The 19,741-nt window shown below is 30.8% G+C and overlaps 2 protein-coding genes across 3 annotated transcripts in view; one reads left to right on the top strand and one right to left on the bottom strand.

Moving 5' to 3' along the window:
- On the bottom strand, positions 15,385–18,839 carry LOC104747819 (TBC1 domain family member 15-like). Its single transcript, XM_010469522.2, has 13 exons — positions 18,710–18,839; positions 18,220–18,453; positions 18,043–18,138; positions 17,873–17,976; positions 17,579–17,778; positions 17,346–17,468; positions 17,179–17,267; positions 16,976–17,081; positions 16,887–16,909; positions 16,320–16,394; positions 15,904–16,149; positions 15,723–15,806; positions 15,385–15,643 (listed from the first exon to the last, which is right to left on the bottom strand). Exons 2-13 carry the CDS (start codon positions 18,328–18,330, stop codon positions 15,623–15,625), a joined length of 1,278 nt encoding a protein of 425 aa, XP_010467824.1. The 5' UTR covers positions 18,331–18,453; positions 18,710–18,839; the 3' UTR covers positions 15,385–15,622.
- LOC104747817 (60S ribosomal protein L14-1) overlaps positions 19,036–19,741 on the top strand; it is a 24,143-nt gene continuing 23,437 nt past the window's right edge. Inside the window, exons 1-3 of one of the 2 annotated variants that reach the window (XM_010469516.2) lie at positions 19,036–19,111; positions 19,262–19,363; positions 19,607–19,656. In XM_010469516.2, the coding sequence (XP_010467818.1) occupies positions 19,109–19,111; positions 19,262–19,363; positions 19,607–19,656 (155 nt within the window). In that variant the 5' untranslated portion in view covers positions 19,036–19,108. Of the gene's footprint in view, positions 19,112–19,261; positions 19,364–19,606; positions 19,737–19,741 lie in introns of both variants that reach the window. The other variant, XM_010469515.1, reaches the window with a different exon arrangement.

Genomic DNA, 19,741 nt, shown 5'->3' with positions numbered 1-19,741 from the left:
CTCTTTAATCCTAACCCTAAACTTTGGTGTTATATGCATGGAAGCTATTAATCGCAAAGAATCCAAGCCGTTTCGTTTCCATTTAGAATACACGGTAGTTTTCTAAATATATTATCATTATTTTATTCGATTAGATCTAATATATGTAATTGTAATTTTTGAAAACTTAGACTGCATATGAAAGAAGAAATGATTGGTGTCGTAGCAAATATTCTGGCGTGAAGAGAGAAGAAGAACAGAATTTAGAGTATAATAGGATGAATGTTCTGAGATCTTATAACTGTTGTTTTTTGGATATTTTTTTAGATGGATGAATATTTTATGAAATAAAAATATTTTGAAAGTTTAATTATATTGTTAATGAAAGATTGGTATTTTTAAATATTGATCAAAAATAAGATTCGTTGAATTTAATTATAATATATATTAGAAAGATTGGTATTTTTAAATATCGATCAAAAATAAGATTCGTCGAATATAATTATAATAAATATTAGATACAATCGAACGTATACTAAAGTGCTTGATGACATTGATATATATTATAATATATGTAATTGTATATGACATTAAAGACTCTGATGATGACATTGATGTTGGAGATCAGGACGATGATGATTTTAAGGAAGATTATATTTACAGTGATACAACAGATGAAGAAGAGCATGATACTGAGGAAGAAACTGATGATGATGGCGAATACCAATCAGATAACAGTGGTAACGATGATCAAGATGACGAAGATTATGTCCAAGATTTAGAAGAGGATGAAAAGGATGATGAGCTGCAAAGTTCTGAAGATAATCTTAAAATTAAAACAGGAGGAGAGGATATCTCAATTAACCACAAAATCTCATTTGATCTTCGTGATTTCAGGTAATTTATAATACACATATATATATATATTTATATATTATACATAAACATAATCTTTAGCCATTATTTAAAAACATACAATTTAAATTTTTAAATTTTAGTGGAACACTATTAAGGTGTGAATTATTCGAAAAAACGGCTGCGAAATTCTACGATGCTTTAAAATCATTCCAAGGTGAACGTTTGATTTGTGTTATTCGTTGGGGGTGTTATTGAAAATTTCCAAGGTAAACGATTAATTTAATTAAAATTATTGCATGTTTTTGTTGATCGGGTATTAACAGAATAAATACTTTTATAACTTTGCAGGAAAAAGAACTATATCTTCTACGGTTTGTACGCGAATATTACTCAATCCTCGCAATACTGAGGTTGCGAAAATGATGGAATTGTAAGAATATCATCCTTGTTAAAGCTATAAAATATATGAAAACGAATTTCGTTTATAATCTTCTTTCATGCTCTACTTAAATGAATTATAGGAGATCGAGGAAGAGGACTCGCGGATAGAAGACTGACTTCCTCATTTTTAATGGATTTCTAGGGATTTTATGGGATTATTGTTATTTTTTATTTAATTAGTAGTTGGATTTTTAAAAAATCCTGCTTTGGTATAAAAATGTAAGTTTTAATTTATTTACATATAACGAGTTAAATAATTTATTTACATATAACGAATTAAGGTTTAATAATCTTTAATTTTATCTTTAAACAAAAATATAAAAATTAACTACAAATAAATTACTATCCAATGAAGACTTTTAGGTTTCCAATGAAGTTTCAACAAAAATCTTGACAAAAAAAACATGGCCCAATGCATGATAATTAAAAGATGTAAGCATGCAAGTTGAAAAAAAAGGAAGGCATGCAATTTGAAAATTTAGAGTTTCAACCGTACAGATTATTTTATTAAAAATAAAGTATTCTGAAAATACGAAAACATTGATCATTCATATCGAACAGATACTCATGCAGCTTTCCCTGTGTAGAGCACGGGTTTTAATACAATCCACACAAATTTTTAACTGTAATTGTATTAATCTTATCTTTTTTTGTCTATGAATATTTGAAGTACAACAATTTGTAACTTCTCTCCGAAACTTTTACTTGCTTCTAAATACAAAAAAAAAAAAAAATACACATTGGGATGGTGCTGTACTTGAAAGATCTGAATCCTACTTTACGTAACCCTAAAGTTGTTGTGAAAATACTTTGAGAATGGCCACCGCATTTTATTGAAGGACAGCCTTTTTATCAAAGTTTGATTTTGGTAGACGAAAGGGTAAAATTTCTTCCTCATCCTATTTCGCCGTTTTTGCAAATATCAAACGAGATATTCAACAAAATAAATCAATGGAATGCTATATTATCTTTATATTTTAGGGAACTAGGATTGATACGGAACTTTATGTAGACTGTTACTATGGAAAGCTCAATGAAGGAGAATGGTAAGAGATTTCTGGATTTATTGTGATTGAAGGTCAACAATCATTCCGAAATTCAAACCATCCGTTTGAGATCCTGATCCAGAACAAAACAAAAATGGTTCCAATAAATCCCCGAAGTATTGACAATTTTATTCTTATGTATGATGCACCGAGAATTCATAATGCGACGCCTGGCGAGAAGAATTGTTGTGTAGGTAAGTTATTATACTCAAATCATGTTCATACGTCCATCCTTATTTATACAATTTTTTTACATTAGAATTATATTTCATATTAGATGTCTTAGGAATGGTGGTAAATGTAAACGAGCCGCAGATGATTGATTTCCTCGATCATCAAAATGGCTACATTTCAGAGAATGAAGTTGTGACCTTCACTATCCTTGAACACAAGTGAGATATTTAAAAAAACTTTCTATAACATTGTAAATACATACAAAATTTATTTTAAATATTTTTTGATTAAATTATATACAATCATTTTTATTTTCTGAAAGTGGCCAAGAGATTGAATGTGTAGCTGTTGGTTCGGTTTGTACTACATTTCTTGCGGATCGGAATAAAATTATTTCTTCGCCTACCTATACTGATCAACCAATAATGTGTACTCTTCTGTTTTGGAGGATCTCTGTTTACGAAGGTACTGATCAATGTTTAGTCTCATATACTACTCAAAATATCATTGTACTTAAATTCTACTTTGCTAGGTATGCAATGTTTGATGTCTCAATTGCGATGCTCAAAGGTCATTCTTGAAGATGAAGTTGATGGAATTAATACTGGCGATATGCTGTGATTTCATTAATTTAATAAATTGAAAAAAATGGTATAAACAAAATCATGTGGGAAGTTTAATCCTTAATTGTTTAATTTTTACAGACGCTGGCTAGACGTTGATTCCAGTGATGAAGACAATGAAGACGAAGATTGATTTTGTCATTTGAGCAGCAATCTGTAGTTTTCTTGAAACTTTGGGCAAGAATTTACGGTTATTTTTATTTAATTATGTTTTGGAAAGATTATTAAAAATTCTATTAAGTATTTTACAAAAATAAAATATCTTTATTTACAAGTAGTCTCACCTGATTTGTAATTAAACTTAAATCTAAATTTTGACATAGAGAATCAAAGGTTTTTCTTGGTTAACCTATATGGGTCTGGCCTTAATAGACGCCAATTTGAGAACCTTCGCGACTCTTAGAACTAATATTTAAGCATTCTACGTCTTTATATAATTATATCGTGACCTTTTGTTTCCCCCTGTCAAGAAACAGAGAGAAAATAAAACTTATTATCATCCATATCCTTGTGGTAAGATCCCAAACGATATTAAATTAAATTTTTCGTCTCAGCAGTTCTTACTTTGTAAGTTTAAAGATTTTTATAACTTTTTTCAGAATTCTAGATGGAAGGTGAAAGTTCTAGGAAACGGAAAGAGCCCATGTCAGATTTCGGATGGGAAGATGGAGCAATCGACATGGTTAAACAAGCGTTCCGCAAATCGAGAGACGTGGTTCTAAAGGAAACGACGAAACATTTCACTGCGATTATTGATATGTTGAAAGAGTATATCAACAAAAAGGAAGAATCTGTTGGCTTAAACTATCAGCTTGAAACAATCGATGCTCAGATCTCGCTAATAAACGATATCTTGGAGGGGCAAATCGACTTGGTTGAAGAGCAAAACAGGCTAGAAGATGTTAGGGTTGTTATTGAGAAAGATGAACAAGAATGTGTTGTTCCTAATATTGATTGGGATAAACTTCGTGTTCCCTTTATTAGTGGTTAACAATGTTAAAAAATTTATCTTAATCGTTTGCTGTTCTTGATTTTAAAAATTTTATTTTCTGACATAAAATTTAATCGATGCTTTATTTTATTATTCTTAAACCCGATAATTCGTTTATGCGATAATATAAAATAACCTAAATACAAAATCTAGAATTAGTTTAAAGTTATTCTCATAAATTTTAAATAAACATAATTTAGTTTTGGACTTTAATATTTTCCATAAATTTTCATGTTATATATTTCCTATATTCATTGAATGAGATATTTATACAAATATTTAAAACTTTAAAAAATTGTAAGTTTCTTAAAAGATTATGTAAATATTAAAAGTTTAAGTAAATATAAAAATATATTGGTGATCACTGAAAATGAATATTTACCATCGAATTTATCTAATGATAAGGAATATTGAGTTTTGACAATATCGTAAATGTATAATTTCCAAAAAAAGGATAATGTATATATATAATTTCGATAACAACTTTATAAAATCGAGATCGTAGGTTTAGTGTTACAATAAGATTTTTTTCTCTTTTATAAACATGGCAAGCCTTCTGTTCGATACTCTTATAAAAAAAGGAAAGAGAGACTATTTTTACGATGTGGCTGACCTAAACCCTTTTATTCATGAGTGGACAATTAACGTCAAAATACTGAGGAAGTTTGAGGTTTCGCATCCTAATTTCAAATCATCAGACTTGATTGTAGTTGATGATAAGGTAATTTAACACTGTGTAATCCCGTTTGAAATTTTTTTTTTTTAAAAGTATGTTGCTTATAAATTTTTTTAATAATGTAGGGTAAAAAAATTCAAGTGATGATGCGTCCTCCTTATCGTGACATCTTTCTAAACGATCTGGAAGAAGGGAACTGGATAACGTTATCAAGTTTTTCACTAACCATTGTTGATGGGGTTTTAAAGTTAACTGAGCATCATTTTATGATACATTGGGGAGACAAGACATGGTTTGAAAAAATTCATCATTTGTCTTCCAAGCAGTTTTTTTCTTTCGTATCATTTAATGATATCAAAAGAGGGGAATTAGACCCGGATTATTGTGTAGGTGAGATTTAAATAACTATATAAATTTTTTAAAAAATACCTGTTATATAATTTCTAATGGAATTTTTATGAACATACATTATTGGAAGAGTGTACACTATTGGAAATCGTTTTGATGAAAGTCCTCCATATAAAGAATGGGATGAGTTGTACGTCGTTTTGGAAAATATTGAGTAAGTCGTTCTATTATCGAATTTTGATTTAATAGTACAATCGTATTCATTAATGTCTCTAATTGTACACAACATATAATTGTAGGTTTGAACGATTATCATGTCGTTTACCAAAAGACTACGCAAATGACTTTTTCAATAACTGGATACATTGTGATTTTGATATCATATGTGTGTTACGTTTTGCCAAACTTGAAACTATCAAAGGTTTGAATTATTTATACACGTTAAAATTTTTATTGTTTATAATAAAATTATGTTAATAAATTAATTATTGTTATTATAGATACATGGATGGCAACAACAGTTCACAATTGTACAATGGTCATGATCAATCCTAGATGTTCTCAAGTCACGCAGATGTTTGAGGATTTTGCCTTAATGAAGAACTGATATTTAGAATTTTAAAATGTGTAGTTTAAATATCATAAATATTTATGATATTTTAGCTTGGATTTAATTTTAATATTCGAAAATTACGACATTATTTTTTTTTGGTAGTTATCATATATATATATATATATATATTTTTTTTTTGAGTAATTCTAAGAGATATTAATATTAATAGATTAATTGACATAAATTTTGGTTGCATATAATTTTAGTAATTTGAAATTAACCAAAATAATTATAAAATATTGACGTAAATTTTGATTGCATCTAATTTTAGTAATTTGGAATTAACCAAAATAATTATAATATTATATTATGATCGAATCAATTAAATATTATGTTTTAAATTTATTAAAAAATTATATATACTAACTATTAATTATGGGTAATTATATTGAAAATTATAAAAATAATTTATAATATTAATATGAATTTTAATCTATTTGACTTAATGTTTGCAATCAGAATCCAAAATAAATACATATATATATATATATATATATATATATAAATTTGATTTTTTAATTATATCGAAATCTTTGTGATGATATAATAATTTAGAATGTAAGTTTCTAAAAAATATTGAATAGTTATACAAAACGGAAATTATGCAAAAATATCGGAAACATAATGATAATGATGATTCATTAGTTAATGATAACTTTACAAATACCATTAAAGTTTTGACGATGATAAATATTATGTATATTTGACAATATCTTTAGATGTAAAAATTCCAAACAGAACTCCGTATTATGAATATATAAATACGTTTTAATGACCGAATGTATACTTTTTTTTCAAAGGTTTTCCAAACAAAAATATGGCTAATCTTTTATCCAATGCTATTAAAAAAAGGTTCGGGAAGAGAGACTATTTTTATGAAGTGAACGACTTAAACCCCTTTGTTCATGAGTGGAAAATTAACGTAAAAATACTGAGGAAATTTGAGTGCCGTCATCCTCTTTTCAAATCAACAGACTTAATCGTAGTCGATGAGAAGGTAAATTTACATTATATTGAGTTTAATAAAAATTAATTAAATTTTATTTCATGTACTTATGTATAACGTTTACCTAGGGTACGAAAATCCATGTATTGATGGGTTCACCTTATCGTGACATCTTTCTAAACGATTTGGAAGAAGGTGAATGGATAATGTTATCAAGTTTCTCATTAAGCAATGTTGATGGTGGTTTTAGGCCAACTGACCATCATTTTAGAATACATTGGAGAGATGGTACATGGTTTAAGAAAATCCTTCCTTTGACTTCAGATCAATTTTTCTCTTTTGTATCATTCAGTGATATTAAAAGTGGATATTTTGATGCTGAATATTGTGTAGGTAAGGGTAATATTTTGTTCTTATATTATAAGTTAATTTTGAAGTGTTTGATTAGTTTAACTATTGGCAAAATAATCGTAGATCTTATCGGAAGAGTCTTTAGTGTTGGAAATAACTTGGAACAAGGTCCACCTTACAAAGAATGGAATGAGTTATTTGTTGTTCTTGAAAATATTGAGTAAGTTTTTCAAAATTATTAAACTTTATATTAATTTTTTCGAAGATGTCAAAAGGTACTCAATGATGATAATTTGCAGGGATGATCGTTTCTCATGTCGTTTACCAAAGGACTATGCGAACGGCTTCTATGATAATTGGATACATCGTGTCAATGATATTTTCATATGTGTAATACGTTTTGCCAAACTCGAAAGTAATAAAGGTTTGAATCATTTCTTGCTGATATATTTATAATTGCTTCCTTTATAAAAAGATAACTAATTATAAAATTTTATTAATGTAGATACATGGATGGCTACCACGGTGCACAATTGTACCAGTGTCATGATCAATCCTCCATGTCCTCAAGTCACACAGATGTTGGATGCCTTTGCTGATATGAAAATTTGAATTTAATTTTTAAGTGTATGACTTTAATATTTTATATTTACAAAAACAAAAATGATACTTTAAACGCCTATGATAATGTGATTGGATTTTAAATTGATTTAAAATATGATTCAATTATATATAATTCATAACTCGAAATTTTTATTATGTTAATTCCCTTTTGTATTCAAAATAGTCGTCCCCTCTAATATCTACATATTCATGAACCTTTCAATTTTTTAGTTAAAAGGTGTGAGTAGTAACATCCCTTCAAGTCGATACATTTTATGCAACTATTAACACCTTATAAATTCTTAGAGACGAGTTTTAAGACTTAAAACTAAACTATTGTCTTTTCAACTTCTACATATCACTCTCTTTCGAAACTTCTCTCTAACTCAAATACTTTTGTTTTTATAAGACAAAAAAAAATGTCAAGATTTGTGATGCTCGACAACTTGTGTCCTTGGACAATGGGATGGAAAATTCGTGTCAAGGTTTTCCGTTCGTGGAGAGTGAGAGATCGTTCGAATGATGTGTCGACAGAGTTAATCTTGGTAGACGAAAAGGTATGTTATACAGATTTATTTTGTTGTTTCTTCATATGTATTTGTGGGTCTAAAAAACTTGGATAATCATATTCTGAATTAGGGTACATTTGGACATACAACCATCCCGGCATCACTCAATGGTGTTCCGGAATTTAATTTGACGGAGGATCGATCTTATGTCATAGAGAAGTTCGAAGTCAAGAATGACAGTGAAAAGATTCAGAAAACTAAAATCGGTTATCGGATCTTCTTCACAGAAAAAACTATTATCAGTTTTGCAAGAGATCCGATCACTTGCAAATCTTTTAATAATCTAGATTTTAAACGTGTTTATGATAATGCGTTTCATGGAAGATGGCCTTACGGTAAGTTATACTTTATAATGGATTGTTTTATAAAACATTTATTTGTTTTTAAAATACATATTAATCGTTTTATGGCAGTTAACTTGATAGGATGCATCACCAATATGGGTGAAATCAAGAGTTTCAAAAAAGAAGATGATGCCTATCGTTGGAGCTTGATTGATCGCTACATAAAATTCACTATCGAGTCGATTGAGTAAGTTTTTATATGAGTGAAAATATTTTTAAAATACTGTTTTAAATACTTGATAAAAAAATACGTTGGTTGACCTTATTTATATGAACAAAATGTTTTCCAAAGGGGATATGTACTTGACTGCTTCGCAACAGGAGTCTATGCCAACCATATGTACAAAACTTTCAAATTGCGTAACAGGAAGAGGGTCTGTCTGTTCAAGATGTGGAAACCACTAAGATTTCAAGGTGAAAACATTTGATTAAAGAATATTAATTTAGGATTTCAATATAGTTTATTATGATCATGAATAATTTATTTTGTTTATAATCGGTGATGCTAGATGATAATGTTATCTTAACCAACGGTGATGGATGCTCGGACATTATCGAGGACCCAAAGAGTGAAGAATTTGCAGACTTCATGTTCATGTAAGTCAGAGACTTACTTTGGATCATCTTTCGATTATATATTTTAAAAATGTGTGGATATATCTGACTATCTTAAAATATGTAGGTACAATTACGTTGATCATGGTGAATCAAGAATCAAAGATTTGGATGGTAACGACTATAGGTTCTATATGGATCTAAGGTAATAAACAAACCTAACTTAATTTGTTTAATGATTAATTGATATGAACAATACTGATTAACATTTATCCTTCTGCAAATTACAGTGATACACTTGACTCCCATATTCATCTTGCTGTTCAGGACTCCTTTGAGAAACATCGAAATCCTTATTGATAACTATGTTCAGATCCGTACTTCGATGTTCTGTATTTTGATATATTATTGATAAACACATTTGTTAATTTGTTTTTGAAGTTTTATTAGAATTTAATATATTAATTAAAATATCATTTTCGCGAATTATTTATAAATTTAGAGATTTGAGTAATTTAGAAATTTGAAGACCATTAATATTAATTATAATATAATGATTAAATTAAATATCGACATATGGTAATTTACAACTGCTTGATGATTTTCATTAAATCTTTAGGAGTTAAAAAACTGTTAAATTTTATTTTATGAATAATGATATCAAGAATATCGAGAATATTCATAAATGATATGTTAACATTCCTCATCATTATCGTTTAAACAAAATAAAGTAAGTCAATATTCTAAAAAAAAAAATATCAAGTCGGTTGTATAACATCTCTATAAATATTGATCCGCTAATGTGTTTAAGGGTCGTATGCACAACTCAATATGACTTCTAAAAAGATGAACGTTCGTCCTTTTGTTTAGTTAGGCAATCTCAATCCTGCTTTAGACCATCAAAAGATAAGAGTCCGTATCATAAGATTTTGGAAGTCATTCAAGTCCCTTCAGATGGTCTTCGTTGATAGTGATGTAAGTTCTAATTTAAAATTCGTCATGTTTCTTTGAATTATCTATGAAATTTTTAGTGATTCTGCGTAATAGAATTTTAACTTCAAATCGTTATATATAGGGTACAAGGATACATGCATCTATTGAAGATGGTTTGGTCAGCAGGTTTCAAAACCAACTCGCTGTCGGCGAGTCTAAAATAGTCGATACATTCAGCTTAGTGGATTATGATAGTAGTTATAAGACAAGTTCTTTGGGATTTAAAATCGTGTTTTATAGAACCATTGTTGTGAAACCATGTGATGAATTCTCAGTTCGTGTTCCAGAAAAATATTTTCAGGCTTTTACTTCTATTTTAGCTGGAGAATTAGATAAGAATGTATTGTTTGGTGAGTTGTTAACTTCGTTTTTAAAAGTTAGATTTTCGTGAAAAAAAAATATATATTAATTCAATTTTTTTTTTTTTGTAGATGTAATCGGCCAGATCGTAAGTGTCGGAAATCTTGATAGCATCAAAACGAAAGGGAAGGATAATGTCAAGTTGAGCTTCGATTCGATTTGCAAGATTTAACGTATGAAACTTTCGTAAATATTTTTGAAAATAAATTTAATTTAAAATAAAATAACTAAATTTTGTTTTTATTTTATGCATTCGTAATATAGCGGAACCCGGATAAGTTGCACAGTGTGGGGTGATCTTGCAAAGGATTTTGATACACAAATAAAAGAACATCAAGATACTGTTGTCGTTTGTGTAATACGATTTGCATGCCTAAAGGAATGGAAAGGTAATATCTTACTTTCGGGAAAAAAGAAAAAAAAAAACTTATAGCTTAATTATGATTGTCAAATCTAACGTTGCCAATTAATTCCATGTTACAAGTAATTATAGTATTTCCAATGCGTTCAACTCTACCGATATTCTGCTAAATCCAGTTATGTCTGAAGTAGACGCGTTTCGAAATAAGTAACTATATATATATATGTATATATATGAATATATATATCCCTTCCATATTATTCTGCAAGACATGTTTTATTCATATACATATTCTTATTATTAGCATAATTATATAGGTTACCTACTGATGCTGTTGATTTAATACAACTTGATGATGACCCAAGCCCTCAGAAACCAAAAGTGATATTATATGAGGAGTTTTTAATTGTGAATGAAAAGAGTACTATGGACCAAATCGTTTATGCACTTGAGCTAATGTTTCTAACGTAAAAATTGATATCGTGAACCTTAATTTTTTCATGAAATATCAATGGGAGAATAAATGTTTGATTAATTCTTTACAGGCGCGAACATGTGTGACAATCGCGATAATTCACTCTGTTGGAGTGTTGCCTAAATGGTATTATATTGCCTGTAAAGTTTGTAATAAGAAGGTGCAGCCATATCTTCCAGAATCTCAAGCTGGAAAGGAATTACTCTATAGTTGTGGAGTTTGTGATTATGATGTTATGGAAGTTGATTACAAGTAAGTTTCAATTAGTCTCTTAAATTTTTATAATAATTGTGGATTATAACTATACGCACATTTAACTATACGCAAATGGGAACAACATGTTGCAAGTCCTTCCTGTGCCAGTGAACCAGTATTGTGTCTGCTTACATTTTGGAGAATCTCTGTCTTTGAAGGTATTAAGCACTATATAAGCATTTGTTTTAGATAAGCCAATATATCAAATTTAAGATTTGGAACTTACTTATTTTAAAAAAAGGTCGGCGTTGTCTAATGTCTCAAATAAGATGTTCTAAACTTTTACTTGGTAACGAAGCAAGAGCGTTCACTACAGATCCGGCACTGTAAGTTCGTAAATTTCCTATACTATGACGGATTATTAATTTGGAGTCATTACTATAAGTTGTTTTAGCTCTTATGTTCCTTTATCTTTCGTAGACTTTGTTTTCATGATACATCAGACGATGAGGATTATAACGGCTCAAAATAAGATGAGAGTGATTCTAATGATTCGATGTAATGTTAAGATTTGTTAGCTTACTTTGAAATTCGTAAAAAACTTTCGTTTTCTTATTATTCGTAAAAGTTCAGCTGTTTGTTGTTTTAATCTTGGACCTATATTTTTGCATATTATGCCAATAACTCTTATCGAAACTTAAATTTATGTTCAACTATATATTTTAGACTATTTATGCATAAAATCAATTTTTAAAGATACTTTTGAAAGAATATCTTTCATGAATGACAGATGCATGCCATTTAAAATTTAAACATAATAGACTAAAAATCTAAGACCAATGACAACTTTATATCAGATAATATATGCGGTAATTAAATATTATGCAATAGAATTATTTAATTTTAATTACCAAATAGTCGTAATTCTTAATATATTAACAACATCTTAGCATATTAACTACTATAAAAAATCTAAAGATCATTGATGTTTTCAAAATATATCAAAAGAAAAAAATAAACATTGCAATTTTGCCATGATCCTCATCATTATTTTCTTGATGGATGTAACATATCACAAATCACAAGATTGCTATGCAATTATGATATATAAATTCATATTGAAGCAAATCGTTTTGTTATTGTTATCAACAATGTTAAATGAAATAAAATAATTGTTATCTGTATCATAATGTCTATATATAAACTACTATGAGGACTGTTACAAATTTCTTTAGTGAAAGCGCTATTCTAAGACCAAGAAATGACGATATTGATAAGATAAATTAGTTACAATAATTTTTTATGCAAAAGAATATTTTTGCTGTATCATAAAATGTATTTTAATTATAGAAACGCTTAGACAATATTAAAAATAAATTAACATCGAATATTCTGACTATACAAAAAATTTTAATTTGTAATTATAATCATAATTAAACATATTAAAATTCTATATATAAAAAAAAAGAGGACACTAAAACGATTAAGACGCAACGCTACATTTAATCGCGAATGTTTGTATTCTTACAAATCCGAAATCCCATTTTCGTCTTCGATAACAGTGAAGGAAGAGTAAGAAACCCTAATTTGGTAAAATCATGAGAATCGATTACATTTCTGATCTTCGTCGAGGAAGAACGAACTGGTGTATTCACGCTAAAGTCTTGAATTCTTGGTATGTCACCGAGTTCTTCACAAAACGTGTTCTTCTTCTTGTGGATACGAAGGTTAGAGAAGCTAATCAAAAATCAATTTTAAATAAATCTTTATTTTAGAAGTGTTTATATACTATATTACTTATACGATTTTAACAAACTTTGAAGGGTGACACGATTGAGGTCGCCTTTGTCCCAACTATACTTTGAAAGCTCCGGAAGTATATTTACGAAGGCGAATGGTATCAAATTTGGAATTTCCAAATCATCAATCCAACCCTCAGGGAGAGGAATACTCATCATCCTTTTCAGATCAAGTTTACGGATGATTCAACCATGTTTCTGCTCGAATCAATCAACTCCAAAAATTACTTCCGATTCGAAGATTTGGATGATATATATCGTGGAAGGATCAATCATCACATATCTTTTGGTACGTTTTTCTAAATTTATTTGTTATTTACTTAAGTTATCATAGGATAACTAAATTGGATTGGATTGTTTACTTGCTTTGTGTTGAGTTATCTAGAAACTTTAAAAGAATTTTGGAACTTTGTGTATTGGTCCCTCCAATAGAAAAGTACAAATTGAACTTTTACCAAAATAGTTTCATGTGAATGTTAAAAAGCTTTGGATACATACATTGTAAAGAAAATTACTGACTTTTTCCAAAAATAGATGTTTGCGGATGTGTAGTAGCTGTGGAGGACAGAAGAAATCATGGAAATGGAAATGGTGTTGATGAAGTTGTTTTGACATTATTAAATGGCAGGTAAGTCACATTTATTTCATTTTTACTGATATTGAACTTTATAAGTCTGTCTTTATTATGTAGAGTGTAACAAGTATATTCATCTATAGGAATGAAACTGTAAAGTGTCGTGCAATGAATTTCTATGCTAACCTTTTCATGTCTTCATGGGAGTCATCTGGATGCCATCTCACATATCAAACTGAACCGATGTTTTGTGTACTGCGTTTCTGGAGAGTTGGAGAGTATGAAGGTATGTACTATAAATAGAACTTGCTGGATTGAACAAATGCTTAAGACTAGGTTGTATACTCATTTGGCAATCTTTTTAACACTTAAAACATCCCTAGGTGAACCGTGTATTGTAAACACATTAGCCTCCTCCAAGATCTTTATAAAACCGGAGTTTGAAGGACTTGAGAATCACAAGGCTATGTAAGTTTTTAATGTTCATAATTATCAAGTGGTGTATCATGTTAGGGTAACTTATGAATGTGTTTTCTATTTTTTAGCTCCGAATTTGCTGGACGTTATTACATTAAGAACATAATGCAGCATGAAGGACAAACTCGAGGAGTTCAAGCTGAAGGCATATTAGTTAACAAACTTTTTGTATATGCTAAGTTTATAATTATTTTGAAAGTTTGTATGATCAAGTACTACAAACCCTTTTATGGGTTGCTTCCTAAATTTTCTTAATGGTCTAAACGAAATTATAACTTATTTTAACACAAATTTTACCTACTATTAATTAACCACATAATTTGGATTGGGCTCATTAAATTATTGACATTTTGCAAATGGGCTTAAAAATTAATTTAACATGATAACATATATTGAAGACTTTAATTAAGATTTTATTAAATACTCTTTTTAATTGTCCATTTAAAAATGTGAGATTAAAAGTTTTAAATACAAAAATAATTGCAATTTTGAACATAATTAAAAAGAACACAAATCTAATTTGAAAAATAGGATGTTAATTTGTCAATATTTTTTTATTTAATTCTTGCCCGCACGCTTAACTCTCCTAGTTTTATTATATATAGATGCACAATAAGATTTCAGAAATCACGATTAAGTGTATTAAATTGCCAAGATTTTATTCTTTTTTACACTTAAGTATATTTTTATGCCTAATAGCATATATTTTGTAACAATATATGGCATACTAAAGATTTTATTTTAGAAATTGTATAAATTATTGGAATTTTCTCTTTAAAATGATTCTTTGGCATATTCTTAAGTGTATTTATATAGTCCACGGATTGACCAAATTAATCTCCAACATTTTTTTAACCAAAAGGTTGTGTACTTTCGTTTTATTATATAGGGATATGTGAATTGTGCTGTTAAACATTTTCTACGAAAATTTCATCTTAATTTTTGCATGTACATATCTTTGCTGTAATAGCAAAATCAATTTATATATTTAGTGATCCGTTCGTCCAATGAGTTACAAAAGAAGCGAAAACAATTAAGTACCACGAAGTTCATTCGTATAACTGAAAAACGGCACAAAGTTTACCACAAAAATACATATCAGAAAATGAACAAATGAAAGAAGAAAGTAATCATCAGAGCATTCTCATCAATCTTCTTCCAGAAGAACCTTTTCTGGCTGACGATGAACAATCTTCTGATCAAAAACTGTATTATAGTATATGTCAATCAATATATAATAAAGTCGTCTAGTAGAGGTTTCGAGCAAATCTTTATTGCTTATTACTATTAGCCTGCAAGAAACAGACAACATCTGCATTAGTATTAAGTGTAGATCATATCTTCCGCAACTTGTAACAAGTTAAAAGAAACCTTTTTCAGGAATTTTTCATGGATCTTCAACGCTTCTTTACATGCTTTTTTAGCGTCAAGATTACCCGCAATGTCTCCTAGTATCTGCAAACCAACTTAAACTTTGAAGTTCCATAGTCTTTTTAATTTTTTTCCTTTTTGGCTTTTGAGAGAACGAGTGAAAAAAAATAAAGAGACAGACCTGAACAACATCGTCTAAGCCTTTAGCTTCCTTCAAGAGACGTTTGTTCTTCGTCTGTAGAACGCTTGCGACCACAAAGACAGCAAGCGTATTGCGATGTTGCTCGTTCTGCCCACTGTTTATGTATTTCCTTTCAAACTTGCCATACCGTTTTAGTAACTTGGGATCGGATGCTGCGTTGTTTCGGTTTTCTAGTTCCTCGTATGTTGCAAACATGGTTGGATTGTACTCCATCGCCCACATCAGCTGCAACAATATTCCATCTCACATTATTCTCATTACCCAAACAGAATAACATGTTTTCAAAACAAAGACACAGCAAGATCTTCCGGCTTCAGAAAGAATAACAGCAAGTAAAACCAGGAACCAACAGAAGAAATACAGACAGTTTGAATATAAAAAAGCAGTGTTATTACCTCCCAAAGGTACAAAGCGTCAAGGAAGGAGAATTCTCTCCTGAAAAGTACCATCAGCATCCGAATAGCAAACAGATACTCCCCACCATCGAGATCCTCTGTCACGTTAAAACGTTTTTAGCCCACCAATAAGAAGAGTGTTGGTAATAGCAAAACACTCTTACCTAGATGTTGATGGAGACGAGGATCCACTGTTTTAATGACCTGTGAGAGCACACCCAGCTGAGTCTGGACACCCATTGATGTTGCTGTTGCCCTGAAGTTTTCTCTCTAGAATTCAAGAAAACCAATTAACCGTGAATACAACCGTCTGGTGATGACATAAAACATGAGAAGTTATGTCATAAACTATATTAGTTATTATTACAAGTCTCCGCATTGCCCGCTCAAAGCACCAGAAAGCGTCGGCTTCATCATCAAAGAGGATTATCATTGGGGAACATATATCATTCATCCCTAAACGAGTAGACAAAGTGGATCAGTTCTGTTTCTTTTCTTTCTCCAAGATGCATCGCTAACAGCAAANTCTCTCCTGAAAAGTACCATCAGCATCCGAATAGCAAACAGATACTCCCCACCATCGAGATCCTCTGTCACGTTAAAACGTTTTTAGCCCACCAATAAGAAGAGTGTTGGTAATAGCAAAACACTCTTACCTAGATGTTGATGGAGACGAGGATCCACTGTTTTAATGACCTGTGAGAGCACACCCAGCTGAGTCTGGACACCCATTGATGTTGCAGTTGCCCTGAAGTTTTCTCTCTAGAATTCAAGAAAACCAATTAACCGTGAATACAACCGTCTGGTGATGACATAAAACATGAGAAGTTATGTCATAAATTATATTAGTTATTATTACAAGTCTCCGCATTGCCCGCTCAAAGCACCAGAAAGCGTCGGCTTCATCATCAAAGAGGATTATCATTGGGGAACATATATCATTCATCCCTAAACGAGTAGACAAAGTGGATCAGTTCTGTTTCTTTTCTTTCTCCAAGATGCATCGCTAACAGCAAAAACACTTACCCTGAACATAACCAATGTCAAGATTCAACCATGTATATATGGCAAGAACGTCCCATAGTTTTGATTGATTAGTATCATTCTCATAAAAGCAGAGGTACCGATCTGTTCTAGCAACATCAAGGCCTGCAACAAAATTTCACCATGTTAGGTGTAAGAATAAAAATGTAAAAACATGTTATAAGAAGAGAATCAGATAGGAAAAAACTAAACTTATATAGAATGAAAGGGCATACCGATCTGGTGGAGTGAGAGCATCCATTGGAGCACTCTCTCATCTGTAACGGTGTTTTTCACGATCCATCCTTGATTTTCCACAGAAGATTCGTCAATAGGCTGCCCATTTTCTGAAACCACTGCCATAGTGACGTACTTGCCACTACCAATGACAGGAACCATTTTCTTACATTCTTCTTTCCATGCACCGTACTGCTCCCTTAGATGATGAATAAACAATTTGAAGTTAGCCAGGGGCATCAACAAAAATAGTTAAACGAATGAGCAGACATGATCAACCAATTCAATAATACCTTCTGCGGTTACGCAGCCTGTTCCTTTCCTCAAAAGTGCTGTCTGGATCATAACAGCCTAACAAAAACTCCCAAACGGCGCCTTTGATGGAGGGATGAATTCCCTAACAAAGAAACCAAAAAAATTAAGAAGAAGAAGAAGAAGAAAAAGGAGATAAAAGTAGACTCACTCCGCGCTGTATACGTCTAAGAACTTTTTCCATATCCAAATGGCCATCTTCAGTAAAGGCAGCGTGCCATCTTCTAGCACTAAGAGTCTTGCCAGCCTGTGGAAGTAACAATTGTCATCAACTAACAAAACAAGAAGCAAATCTTTAAAAGATAGAAATGAATTAGAGAAGACAGACCCTTGACTTAAAACGGGTCCTTGGAACATCTGATTGACATTCTGGTCTAACAGGATAGAAACCTTGCAAATCTTCTCCTCCGGATTTCCACATAAATCCGCAGCAAATCATTCAAACCCTTTCCTTCCCTTCCTTGTCAATTTTGTTTTCTTCAAACCAAACTTATCGTTTCTTTTCTTTAAAAAAAATGGCAATCATCGTCCATCTCCCGCACATATATCATTCTTCATCACACTATACAACCAATAAAAGAGAGACCCAGGAATCATCAGAACGGAGAAAAAAAAAAAACGAAAACTTTACAATATCTGTCAAAACGAACGGAAGGAAACACAAGGAAGATACGAAGAACAATGAATGTAACGACGAAGCTACCATGGCTCATTTCTATAAAAATTCATTCAGCATCAAGGACATCATCTCCATTTGGATTAATTAGAGAGTTAGACCCAACAAATTTGAAATTGATTTACAAAGATTACGAACATACATACACGAAGGGATTACGCAAATTGAGATCCTAAACAGCCGGACTCTCGATTGATCTTCAGCAGAGACATGCCTTGTCCTCTTCCTTCTTCTTCTTCTTCTTCTTCCATCGATCATCTTTCTATTTCTAGGAGAGAGGACTCTTTCCCATTTTAACCGAACCAAAACCCGAATTTTTTCTTCGATTTCGATTTAAACATTAAACCGATCGGTTTTGATTTTGTTACGGTTCTTTTTAAACGACGCCGTGTAGATGTAATGGGCCTTTTAAATTATTAATGGGCTTCTATGTGATCAAAACCCTAATAATAATAATGATAATCTCTTGGGCACATAAAAAAAAATATCTCTTCGCCGCTCGCTCGATTGCTTCCATCTGTTTTTCTTCACGCCGGCGAAAATGGTGAGAGATGTTCCATCTTCAATCGGATCTCTTTTTTTTTGGTCTTTTTCGTTGCTTCTCTTTGGAATTTGTCATCTTTGTAATGCCACATTCGTATAGTTATTAACCTCGACGACTCTGTGTGTGTGTGTGTGTTTGTTGTGTACAAAGGGTTTCAAGAGATTCGTGGAGATCGGGCGAGTGGCGCTTGTTAATTACGGCAATGAATACGGAAAGCTCGTCGTTGTCGTCGATGTAGTCGACCAAAACAGGGTAATTTCCATTTGCTTAGTTGAGATGATCTAAATATTAAATATATCATTAACTGTATCTCGTTTCTGTGCTTTGTTGAGATGCTAGGAATCTTACTTGCATTGCTTTTATAGTTAAAATAGTCTTGGCTTGTAATTCATAATCCTGTTATGCTCAACGAGTTATTATGGATGGATCTTTGAAATGGTTCTGTTTTTATGTTTCATTTTGAAACGTCTTCAAGGGTCTCTGGTTTCTATGTAGGCACTTGTAGATGCCCCTGACATGGAGAGGATCCAGATGAATTTGAAGAGGTTGTCTCTTACTGACATCGTCATTGATATCAACAGAGTGCCCAAGAAGAAGGTTTTGATTGAGGCTATGGACAAGGCTGGTGAG

This window comes from Camelina sativa, chromosome 15 (genome assembly GCF_000633955.1).
Source record: "Camelina sativa cultivar DH55 chromosome 15, Cs, whole genome shotgun sequence".
NCBI lineage: Eukaryota > Viridiplantae > Streptophyta > Magnoliopsida > Brassicales > Brassicaceae > Camelina > Camelina sativa.
Note: the sequence above shows the minus strand (reverse complement) of the source record. Positions and strands in the feature narration are given on the sequence as shown.

Bases quoted from the DNA above. Each gene is read 5' to 3' on its own strand.
- LOC104747819 (XM_010469522.2), bottom strand. From the start codon at position 18,330: ATGATTTGCTGCGGATTTATGTGGAAATCCGGAGGAGAAGATTTGCAA. The intron at 18,139-18,219 runs GTCTGTCTTCTC...TTACTTCCACAG, and splicing joins GGACCCGTTTTAAGTCAAGG to GCTGGCAAGACTCTTAGTGC. The intron at 17,082-17,178 runs GTAATAATAACT...CTTGAATTCTAG, and splicing joins AGCGGGCAATGCGGAGACTT to AGAGAAAACTTCAGGGCAAC.